Source organism: Girardinichthys multiradiatus, chromosome 10, assembly GCF_021462225.1.
Source record: "Girardinichthys multiradiatus isolate DD_20200921_A chromosome 10, DD_fGirMul_XY1, whole genome shotgun sequence".
Lineage (NCBI taxonomy): Eukaryota > Metazoa > Chordata > Actinopteri > Cyprinodontiformes > Goodeidae > Girardinichthys > Girardinichthys multiradiatus.
Window position 1 is genome coordinate 29,689,943 of NC_061803.1, and position 12,955 is coordinate 29,702,897.

A 12,955-nucleotide genomic window follows, 5' to 3' on the forward strand; every position below is an offset into this window, starting at 1 on the left:
TTGCAAGACTTGTACTGTTCGCTATCAACACAGCTCATAAAAAAAATGTGCCTTGTATTTTTAGTAGGTTAGATTGTAAGTTCTTCCAAAATGCTGCTGCCAGAGAATTGGCCAACACCAGGAAATGGATCATATTACACCAGTCCATAAATCACTGCACTGGCTCCCTGACTGTTTTGTTTTTTTTCTATCTGTGAGACTCTGAATGGGCTCTGGCACAAATACATCTCAGAGTTACAGTATCTCACAAAAGTGGGTACCCCTCACATTTTTGTAAATACTTTATTATATCGTGTAGTCGGTGTTTATCTTGTTAAACAGTGTTTATGTGCTGCACCCTCAAAATTACCCCAACACAGCCTTTAATGTCTAAACTGCTGGCAACAAAAGTGAGTACTGCCTCAGTCTGTTACATAGGGCTGCATCTAACGATAATTTTGTAAATTGATTGATTAATCAATTAATAATCGGATAGTAAAAGGTGCTTAATAGGAGATTTTTTTTACAGGATTTGTACCAGGTGAAACTAAAACTATGCCACTTGAGTCCTGGATAGAGCATATTTCTAGACAAGAACGTTTTTCATCTTAAATGCAAAATGCATATATTTTTGTACAGTTTTGGCTTAATTATTTATTGAGTGGGTTGTTCTTTCAGCAAACAGCGTGTTTTAGAGTCTGTATACTCCCGTTATCAATTATTTGATTAGTTGACAATTATTTCAACGATTAATCCTATTAATTCTTTCAGTCCTAATGTCACAGTACATGTTAGCACTCATGGCTCTTCTCAGTGAACTGTAGCTCCCCACTGCCAGAAGCGTACATGCTGCACTAAACCATGACACTCCCACCACCATGCTTGACTGTAGGCAAGATACACTTGTCTTTGTACTCCTCACCTGGGTGCTGCCACAGAGTTATCACACCATCTGAACCAAATAATTTAGAGAGTGTAGGAAGGGATAACAGCATTTTTGTTGTTGTTGTTATTTTAAGGGAATAGCAAATTTACACTGCTATACAAGCTGTACTCCTTATGTTCAAGGGTGTGCATATTTTTGCATGGTCAAATAGTTCTTCTGCCCCTCAGCTATAAAAACCAACTACTTTAAAGCCTAAGATGTGTAGACAGTGTTGGCCCCCAATAAATAAAAACTGAAAACGTTATTATTTATTGAAGCCTACTTGTAAAGACAAGAGCTTATCTGATCGGTTAAGAATTTCTTTACCACATCTGTTTTAAGGTCATACTTACATTATAGTGCAATCATACTGATATATTTATTGTCTTTTTGTGTAATTTGTTCTTTAAGTGTACTTCTCTTTTTCTGTCAAGGCATTTAAATTACCTTTTGTATACAATATGCTTTATAAATAAATGTACCTTACCTTGGTGTTTGCCGATTACTCAGTGATGAGTCTGTCCACAGCTTTGGATACAGTCTGGTTACCATGTATTTTTCTGTGTTTTGTTCTTCAAAACACTAGGGCTGCATGATATCAAATAGATGTACCACACTAAACATATGGCTGGTTAAATGTTGTATCAACTATTAGAAAAGCAAATAAGCTGTTTCTGTGTTTTATACGCCTAACAGCCAATTTGGATTCGAGGCTATGTCTGATGTTCATTCATTCGTTGCTTCGGTTCATTTTTTTTTTCAACATTCATATATTCTGACTTCTGAGTAGAGATGCAACACAGCTTCTTATGGCACACCCAGTTGGGTTATTTATCTTCTTTTGTTAGTTTAATTACCACATTATACAACCCCAATTTGTACATTAAATATCTTGTCTTTGTTGTGTATTCAATTGCATATAGATTGAAGAAGATGTGCAAATCATTTTATTTTTATTTATTTTATTTTGGTATATCGGGGTTGTATATTTTGACCTTCTTTGTATTTCCTTTTCATATAGATTTTTTTAGTTATATTTGTAACTTTGTTTCGATATGTTTTATGTTTTATCATCTTTACCAATAATTCTCTGTTGGTGTTACACTTATTTGATTTCCAAATCCATTTTGTAGAGAGATGTCTTACTTTGTGTTTTAATTTATGTTTTTTTTAAAAAGGTGATATAGAATAAGAAACTACACAAAATGTTCTCTTGGTTTGCCTTATTTAAACAGATTTTTTTGTGACCATGGTATTTTTTTTAATCTAAAGACTTATATACTGAACTGTCTGAGTTATTGGCTCACTTCGTCACATGGCCCTGTGGGATCAAACATTTTACCGATGAATGTTCTGTGAAGCTCTGGTGTGTATCCATCCATCGATGTGTTATGATGTGACCTTTCTCTCTGAGAAGACGGAGAACTCCTGTCTTAACAAACAGCCATGCAGAGAGTATCAATGAGCCTCACTCTGTATTCAGAGTGCTTACTGGCTGCCAGACCCAAAATCAGCTATTTGAACAGAAACATCCAATAAATATGATGACCTCATATCCTTTGTTTAGCACCTAATCCGCTGATTGATCGCTCACGCTGCTTGTTGTGAGAAACTGTTGACGAAGACATTACCTTTCCTCACTTACCCACGGAAATATGGCGTGACCATCGATTTTGTTGAGAGTGTAGAAATTGAAATTTGTTGAAAAAGAGAGATGCCACTGCAGAAAATCCTCATTAATATTTATGGCATTGTCTTTCTGAAACTAACTTTCTGGCTGCCTGTGTTGGAGAAAATCTGGAGTTATCTGACTCGGACAGACCATCTTTTATTTTATTTATTTTTCAAAGAGGAATTTTGCTTTTTGTTTTCTTCCCCTCCCACTTAAACAGGTGCATGCAGTCCTGGAGGACATCTTGGAGAGGCTTCCAGAACCGTTTGACATGATAGAGCTTCTAGGGAAGGCAGAGGAAAGGACTCCATACCAAGTGGTGGCACTACAAGAGTGTGAGCGAATGAACATTCTCACTCAGGAGATCAGACACTCCCTCAGCGAGCTGAACTTCGGACTAAAGGTTCGATTTTTTTTTTTTTTTTTGACAGGGGAGGTAAATAGGAGGGGTGGTATTGAAACTCATTTTATTTTCCTTTACACACTGTACTCTGTGTCTACCTATGTATAGATATAACGTGACATATTGTTTCAGGTAAAATAATTGAACCTACATTCATTTTTTAAACTCACTCCATCAAAGTAACCTAAAAGTAAAAGTTATAACATAAAGACTTAAAGAGAAAACACACTGTAAAGTCAAAAACATTTAAAGCCTCACAAGCTTTAAGACAAAACAGGAGGTGAACTATAGAGCTGGGCATCAATTCCACTAAGACTCAATTAGGAGTTTCTGTAGTGCACAGGCTGGGTAAGGACAGCATTAAACAGAGAAGCAGCCAAGAAATCAATGTTAATACTGGAGGAGCTGCAGAGATCCACAGCTCATGTGAAGTATTTATTTTTATAACCATTTGTATCACACTCCACAAATCTTCCTTTATGGAAGAGTAGCAAGAAAAAACAATTGTTGAAAGAAAGCCAAAAAATACTTTCTGCAGTCTGCCAACAGCCATGTAAGGGAATCATCCAACATGTAGGAAAAATGGGGTCTGCTCAGATGAGACTAAGATTCATGCAATGCAGTGTGTGGTACAAAACTAACAATGCCAATCACCTGGAAGATACCATCCCCACCATGACATATGATGGCAGCATTATGCTGTGAGGATTCTTTCCTTCAACAGGGAGATGGAGGCTGGTAAGGAAGTGTTGAAAGGAAGATGGATGGAGTTTAATACAGGAAGGAGGAAGGCCCTAAAAAAACCTGCAAATCAGCAGGGAAATTACTAAAAAAAAGCTAGAGCTACCGTTAAGGTGCTGCATACAAATGCACGCCACACCTCACAGATTTTTATTTGCAAGTGTGGCAAATACATTTTCAGTTATATAAATTGAAGTTTAAAGTTCTAACATTCTATGTAGATTCACTTAAGAACTGTTACAAGGCACTGCAGAGTCTTAGATATGTGGCTTCAGATGAACAAAAACCAGAGACATCTATGTCAGTGTGTTATACATGGCTGACTCATCTGTTAACACAGAACAGAAAGTGTAAGAGGGGGGAAATGTGTCAAAGTGTTTCTCAGGAGTTATGAGTCTTCGATCTCGCGGCTCTACAAGCTTCAATAAACATGCTTCAGTGATTTAAAATTCATGTCGACTATTGTAGCAGAAAATGGAATCATGTTTTGCCTGCATGGTGGAATAAGTAGGAGCTATGAGAGTGTTAGCCTTGATGCACATTGTTTTAATTGGAAGGTAATAGCTGGTCAAGATTTTGAGCAGTGCTGGAAGGTGGGAGGATTGTGGGAGATATATTAGTGTTCTAATGCCCTCTGAAATTCACATACATTAGATGTGTATCAGATATAGTATGATATATCTTATTATATTTTACTTAATGTCGTCTTGTTTATTTGCGATCTGTTATTATGCATCCTTTATTTTTTGTTTTCAACTGTTTTGAGACTTGTCTCTAATTAGCTGCACAAAACAAAAAAATCAGATAGTGAACTCCTGGTTGCTTCTTCTAACAGAACAAGGTCAGTAACAGTCACTTATCAAAGCGGCTTTTAGTACAACAGAACCAGCATCTGGTATTATTGAGAAAAGACATCCAACAGATACTTGAAACAGATCAAAACAGGGCTAAATTTCACATTTCATCGCAATTCAAAGAACAATGTAAACTGAGCTGACGGCGGTGCTGCTGTGTATCACTAGCCACTTTGAAAAGATTTATTTTTCCACTGCATCATGCCACTAACACAGCTTTGAGCTGTTATTTAAGAGATACGTAAATAACTGATGAGTTAAATACATTGTTTTATGGTCTAGCATTGGCAATTACCCAGCAAACCAAAATCTGGTGAGTATATGAAAATGAAAATTATTTATTATCATTTCAGTCTATACAGTGTTTCTTTGAGATGTATAAACAAATCTTGAAATAGATTATAGACACAAATAAGAAAGAACATACAGTATAACACAAGTGCAATAATGTAATGTGCTTGTTCTCACCAGCAGGTCAGCATTTTAACAACTCGAGGTAGAAAGCTGTATAGTTGTTTGGTGGTTTTGCTTTTGATTGTGGTACCTTTAGTCTGATGGGAGCAGTTCAAAATGTTCATAAAGAAGGTGTGAGGAGTCCCTGACAATGTCCTGCAGTGGTCCTGAAACAAATACTGGACAGCAAGCAGGGACACTTCAATCGTCTTCCTAGCTCCCCTCTGTAAGGTCAACAACATGTTTGCCCGTTTCAAGAACCCAGTGGTGTTCCCCTCAACCCGGTGAGGTTATCAGCGATATGCACTCCAATTAGCTTAATTCACTTTCCACTTTCTCCACTGCTTAAATGTGTGGTAAGGTCATGACCTGTCAGTCGATAATCTGATTTGTTTTATTTGTGTTGAGCACCAGGTTATTATATCTGCACCAGACCTCTAGGTGCCTGGCTTCCTCCCTGTAAATTGCTGAATTTTTCCCATGAATCAGTCTAACTACTGTGATACCACAGTCTTAATAATCAGGTTTTCCTTTCGTGTGAACAAACAGCTACGTGTTCACAATGTAAACAATGGACTGAGAGCACATTGTTAGATCTTAAAGTTCATTGAATGGGCCACCATCCACACTACTCTACACTCTGGTTTTGACAGGAACTAATGAGCACCTAGTTGGTGTATCCTTCTAGATGTTTTCTCTTTTGATTAAACAAAATTGAACATTAATTTTACAAACTCTTTAAACAATTAATGGTTTTAGCTCATGTTTTAGCTTTCTGTCTTATGATGTTCACCAATCAGGGAGAGCTAACCATGACCAGTGAAATGGAGAATCTTCAAAACGCTATCTTCCTGGATATTGTGCCAGACAGTTGGACCAAACGAGCATATCCCTCCCTGTCAAATTTGGCTCTGTGGTTTACCGACCTCCTAGCCAGGATCAAGGAACTTGAAGCCTGGTCGGTTGACTTCATCTTACCCTCTGCAGTGTGGCTGGCTGGCTTCTTCAACCCACAGTCTTTCCTCACAGCTATCATGCAGACCATGGCCAGAAGGTAGAGTTGGTTTTGCATCAGGATATACAATAACCATTTATTAGCTTTACCAAAATAACTGGTTTCTGTTACATTCCTATAGGAATGAGTGGCCTCTTGACAGCATGTGCCTACATTGTGATGTCACGAAGAAGAACCGTGAGGACTTCAGCTCTCCTCCTCGTGAAGGGGCGTACATACATGGACTGTTCATGGAGGGAGCACGGTGGGACCCACAGGTACAGTACAGGTGTTCTTTCTTCCTGATTTTGTTTTCTAGAATTTGATGACTTATCATCATAGAATGTTTGTTTGGAATAGGAACAATCATTCTTTAACAAGTAACTTATAGTTGCCACAATTCTTGGGACTTTGATTTTGTTTTAATTTATTAGTGGATGAAGTTACTGTTTTTCTTAGTTACATTCCTTAGTTACTGTTTTTCTCGGTAGATTATAGTTCATGTTTTATTTTGAAACTTGTCTTACATTGAGGTCTGTGTCCTTTTTACCACATGTTGTTGTTGCTTCTGAACTTCTTTGTTAGGTTTTGTTGTGAACCAAGTTCTAAAAATTATTTAAATCTAATCTTAACTGTAAAGGACACAACAAATTTAACACTACATCCAGGTGTTGCTAATCAATTGTAATCATAAGCAAGTGTGACCACCTCCGTCCCTCTAAAAGCTAGGTGTATGGACAGGTTGCCACTCTGGAGTATACTGATGTCTGTCACAGTGGCAAAAAGAGAGGACATCAGCAACGAGCTTCACAAAACAAACGTTGCTCCCCATCAGTTTGGGAAGGGTTAAAAGGTTATTTCCAAACAATTTGAAGTCCATAATTTTACATTAAACAAGATTATTGTCCCATGAGTCAATGTCTCAGGAGTGGCAAAACAAAAAGCTCAACTAGCATGTTTGATGGTTAAGCTGATGATGGTAAAACTAGAAAAAAAAAGTGTGGGTGTGGCTTGTTTGAAATGGTTGGCTGAAATCCTGATTCTGTCTTAAAGTATTTGGCAGCTTAGGTTAGGTTTGCAAAGTGGTATTTAAATTAACCATAACTTCTGGAATAATGTGTTCTGGACAGATGAGACACAATTAATGACATTAATGGTAAATGGACTGAACTTATATAGCGCATTACTTGTCATACCGACCACTCAAAGCACTTTACACTGGAGCCACATTCACTCAATCACACTCCCTAACGCGCTCACATTCATACACCAATACACAGATCAGTAGGCAACTTGAGATTAATTGTCTTGCCCAGGGGCACATCACCATGAGCCAGGAGGAAGCTGGAATCAAACTGGCAACTTTTGGATTGCAAGACAACTACTCTTCCCACTGAATCACAGTCTGCATTATTTGGCCATATTGCTGAGCACCAAGTTTAGAGAGAACCACACTCAGCTTACAAGCAACTAACACTCTTACCAGCTATCAAGCTCAGTGGTGGATGGTTGATGATTTGGGCTTGTTTTGTGGTAGAGGACCTGGGATCCTTACAGTCAACAATCAACTCCAGAAGGTAGAGTTTGTATAACTCTGTATACAAAAGTATTCAATGGTCAAATGTGAGAACCGCTAAAGCTTGGTTGAAACTGAATCATCAAAAGGTAAATGATCCCAAACACAGCTCCAAATCTACAAAAGAATGCTTGAGAAAGAAAATAATGAATGTCTTGGAAATACCCAGTCAAAATCCAGAACCTAACCTTACAAAATACAATGAACTAGACAAACTTTATAAGGAGGAGTGGGTCAGAACCCCTTCACAAGGATGTGAGAGACTGATACAGTCAAACAGACAAGGATTCCTAAGAGTTAGTAATTATAAAGGTGGTTTAACAAGCTACTGAATCATGATCTGTGGTAAGTTTATTTTCACAGATTTTCCCCTTCGCTTAATCTTCATTTAATAAATAATGACACTATGGAATATGTTGTGTGTTTGTGTGCACTTTAAGTAATATTGAATAATATTGAAATAACTTTACCTGGTCAAAAGGGTAAAGACAATATCATAGTTATTATGTCCTGATACATAAAATCCTATGATTTAAATAGGGTCTACTTTCTTTTCACTGTGACCGTAAAAGGCATAAATTATATTGCAAGTACCTGTACTGTGCTTTTGATGATGCAGCACAGACATGGGAACAGAAGGTGAGTTAACTTTAAAATGTACCTTTAAACTGAGTCAGGTAAATTAACTTTCATATGCACCCCAAGGAGTGGCTCAGCATTCCCTTTGTGGCTTCCTTTTCTGCTTTAAATCCTGCATGTGTTCAGCTCTTGGAGTGCAGTGCATTACTCAGCTTCCCAGGACTCTATCTATCTATCTACATACACTCAACCACTGTATATGCACCAAGCTATCAAGGAGTATCCCGCTAGACTTCTTAATTAGGGAATGTGCAGAGTGTGCACTCCAGCACTTAGATCACACTTTAGAGGAGTGGTTCTTTTTTTTTTTTCTTTATTAAACTTGGAGACGCGTGCAAATAGACAGGAGGAGAGACAGGCCAGCCGGCTCGCACTCACACGTCCTCCTCTCCCCCTCTCTTTTCCTCTGCTCACATCCTCCTCTCAGCCCCAAGGCCAGCTCTGTGCCACTGGCGAAGAGAGTGAGCAGCACTCCATCTGGACACAGTTCTATGAAGCAATAAAAGTCAAAGTTTTATGATAAACGTACTCATCTATATTTATGAACCGTGCGTTTCATTCATTGGGGGTTGGCCATCCAAGATAGCTGAATACTGCACCTTGCACAGAAAGAACACACATTACACTGCAGAACAATATGTATTTATGTTAATGGACAATTAGGTACTGTGCTCTCTCAGTATGTTGCAAGATCGGACAATACAAAGAGGTGTATGTTTCTGTAGCAATGATTTATTGAAACCGCCATCAAATAATTTCATAGTGCATTACCATGAATCCAAACAACTTACTTACCCAAACAAACATCAAGTTTGGGATACAGTATTTGAAGACATCTTTAAAGTTTGAGAGCAATTGCCAAGGCAATTATAAGCTTTGTCCTCTGAGCTTTTACCAAAGTCATCAGGATTTATATTCCTTCCTAAAAGTCACTGCGCATTCATGGAGAAACTTGTGTTTGTCAGGCGCTAAGTGTGGAAGGATTAATTAATGAGACAGACCACTCAGACTCACTGTGTTTAGTGAGGATGTTGTGGGGGCAGTCTGACATTGAATCAAGCTCTTACGACTTTCACCACTTTTCCAGAGTGCTGCAACACTGTTCTGAAACAGAATGTCAAAAATCAGTTGAGCTAATCGCTCTTAGTTGAACATTTACAGCGCTTTGTGGAAGTATTCATACTCTTATAACTTTTTCACATTTTGTTGCATTACAACCGCAATGTCTTTTATTGGGATTTTATGCGATTGACCAATACAAAGGAAAGTGATGCATGGTTTTCATGCAAATCTGGCAAGCATGTATTCATCCCCCTTTTACTTTGACACCCCTCTATAAAATCCAGTGTAATTAATTTCTTTCAGAGGTTACCTAATTGGTAAACAGACCCCACCAGTTTATTTAATCTCAGTATAAATGTAGCTGTTCTTTGAAAGTTAAGAACAATAGTGAACAAACAACATCAAAATGACCCAAGGAAAATAGCAGACAGCTCAGATATAAATTAGTTGAGACGTTTGAAGTTTTGAAAAATATCCCAAGCTTTGAAAAGTTCACAGAACACTTTTCTATCAATCTGTTAAAAATGGAAAATGTATGGCAAAGACATGGCACCTAAACTGATTGGGCAAGGAGAGCATTGATCAGTTAAGCAGCTGGGACATTCATGGTAACTGGAGGAGCTGCAGAGATCCACAGCTCAGGTGGGAGAATCTGGATAACTATCAGTTGTGCACTTCCACATATTTTGCCTTTATGGAAGTGGCAAGAAAAAAGCAATTATTGAAAGAAAGTAGTTTATCATAATCCATGTTTATGGCTTGAATGCACAACCGTGTGTGGTGGAAATCGCAGAGACAGGAAGGCTGTTAATGGGAAAATGGATGGAAAAAAACGTGCAATCCTGGAAGAAAACTTGTTTCGAGACTGTAAAAGACCAAGGTGGAAGTACATCTTGAAGCAGGTCACCAACCCTAAACATACAGCTACAGCTACAATGGAAGGCTTCCGATTAGGCATATTTATGTGTTAGAGTGGCCCAGTCAAGGCTAATGAAGAATATGTGGCATGGCCAAAAGAATAAGTTTCACAGATGCTATCCACCCAATTTGACCAAGTGTGAGCTGCTTTACAGGGACAAATGGGCAAAACGTCCAGTCTCCAGATGTGGAAAGCTCATGGAAACACAAACCAAACTACTTGCAGCTGGAACTGTAGAAAAAGGTTGTCCTACGAAGTGTTAAACTAGGAGGCAAATTCCAGCATATTTTTTGATTTGTAGAAAATTTTCAGAACCTTGTATATTTATTTTCCCTTCATAATTGTGTGCCATAGTGTTCTTCTGTAAAATAAAATCACCCAGAGTTAAAATGTTTGTAGATGTAACATATAAAAATGTCCAAGGGGTGTAAATACTTTTGCAAGGCCCTACATGACTTCAAGGTCAAGTCAACTGATTTTTCATCCACTGATTTATTTCCTGGCTGTGTTTAAGAAAGCCACTCTTTTACTGGATCGGAATTTGTTACTTATCTTGAGCTTTGGTTTTCTTTCCCATCCATCTGTTTTAGACTTTTCTTAACTAGGCTTGAAGAATAAAAAGAAAAACAAGAAATATATTTTATTGGTAAGCATGTAAATTATTAAAGCATCTAAGACACCAGCAAATTCCAAGAGGTGTACACATAAATTGTCATCATTTGGCATGGATGATGCTGAAATAATGAAAAAGAAAAAAACGCAATAAAATAATTTCCTTAACAAATGTTCCCTGGATTTGGAAGTATTGTTAAATGAAAAAACAGAAAACTAGAAAATAAAATAGATAATGTTATTAAACTGTTAATGTTATTTACTATGTTCAGTGACAAGCCAAATCTGCGCCTTCAGAAAGTCAATGAGCAGATACAAAAGGATGAAATTTCAAAGAGATATTCTAGATTACAAAGAAGGCATTAACAAGGAAAACTTCATATGTGACAAAAAAGCCTAGTATAATTGACAAATTCCAGTTGAGCAAAAGAGGTTCTTTAAATTAGTGACTCAGAAATGGACTAATCTGACCCTGAAGTCTTATTTGTGCCCAACCGGGAGCCTTCTTCTGTACATGGAAGTTTATTACTTTCTCCAGCTCTCTAGGTGTTTAGGTTTATGTTTTATTAGCCTTTTATCCTTGAATCACATCTTCTCCTTTCTCTGTCTTTCCTCTTCGTTTCAGGTGGGCTTGATCGTCAATGCACGTCTGAAAGAGCTCACACCAACCATGCCAGTTATCTTCATCAGGGCCATTCCAGTGGACAAACAGGAAAACAGAAATGTCTACCAGTGTCCCGTCTATAAAACACGTCAGAGGGGACCCACATATGTGTGGACCTTTAACCTGAAGACCAAAGAAAAGCCTTCCAAGTGGACCTTAGCTGGTGTGGCATTGCTTCTGCAAATCTAGGCATTGTTAGGGACAACACTGAGGGTGCCTACAGGGTGAACAACTGAAATCCTGTTTAAACCAAATATTTTAAATTGAGAAAGTTAAACTTTTTAAGTAGAAAGGATTCAGTTCATTAAAATGATTTTTTTTTATTTCATTAAGATAAAAAGAAAAGAGTAGAGAATGGTTAGCATTAGGTGTTTCTTTAAGGTCAAGCAAATATCCAATTTTTTTACTGTTCAGCCTTCCTAAAGTGACAACAGGGTTTCCTGTATTACTGTCTACCTTTAATAGTGCATGTATCCATGGTGCAACCAGATTTAAAACACTGCTCCTTTCTTACATACTAGCTCACATAAAAGATTTATGAACATGCGTACAACAGGGATCCTAAGCAATCTTGAAAAATCTGGAAAAGTGTGGAATTTGCCTCTTTAGTAATTTTTCATGACTAAAGAAGTAAGAAAAAAAGTTTGACTTTCCAAAGGAAAAATTTGGTAAAGGTAAAGATAGGAAATTCTAAAAAGTTATTTTTACGCTGATTGGATGATACATTTTATCTTGTTTTTTTTTTGAGAACCCGCTGATAAATCCAAACTCCCAAACTCATGCAAAAAATCATATCATGTAGGCTTGGTTTATATTACTAAAAAAGAATAAACAGCTAATTTATTTGTTTTTACAAGCAGAATAAATGCACACCAATCGATCTGATACAAACCCATGCATTCTCGAAAGCGTTACACCTTTTTTCAGATTCAATAACTGCAAAACAATTAAGAAATCTTAGCATTTTCTGTCTATAAAGCCCTTGTGTTCTTTGAGCCATTTGTTTAGATGTATAAATGGGATTATTCTTGCAATTCCTCCATTTTCTGATAGATTTAAAAGTACATCTATTAATGAACCTGTTGCAGGTTTTGGTTTTCTTTTGTGTGTTAAAGTATCTGGAAATAAAATTAAAAGAAAACTTGGAATATACAGGTCAGACCTCAAACAAAACTGTAAATTAGCCTGAAACAAAAGAAATGTTATGCATTTGAGGATAATCCAGTTCTCGTTTTAACAAACCAAAATATTGCTTGAAACTGTGAATTAGAAGCCACCTTCAGCATTGTAGTGTTTCATGATTCGTGAAGCTTACAGATCAATAAAACCCAACATTGTAAATGTGTCTGCTTACATTTCTAAAATTGGAAAATAAATTTTAGTCTGGACATATATGAAAGTTTTACATTTAAAATGTGCAGAAACCCTCTTACAATAACATTTTTGTTATTGGAAGTCAGCC

General features: G+C 37.2%; 1 protein-coding gene across 1 annotated transcript in view; it reads left to right on the top strand.

Moving 5' to 3' along the window:
• dnah9 (dynein, axonemal, heavy chain 9) overlaps positions 1-12,955 on the top strand; it is a 274,955-nt gene extending 262,000 nt beyond the window's left edge. Inside the window, exons 75-78 of the mRNA XM_047377712.1 lie at positions 2,797-2,979; positions 5,828-6,081; positions 6,164-6,299; positions 11,455-12,955. Of these exons, the coding sequence (XP_047233668.1) occupies positions 2,797-2,979; positions 5,828-6,081; positions 6,164-6,299; positions 11,455-11,682 (801 nt within the window). The 3' untranslated portion in view covers positions 11,683-12,955. The remainder of the gene's footprint in view (positions 1-2,796; positions 2,980-5,827; positions 6,082-6,163; positions 6,300-11,454) is intronic.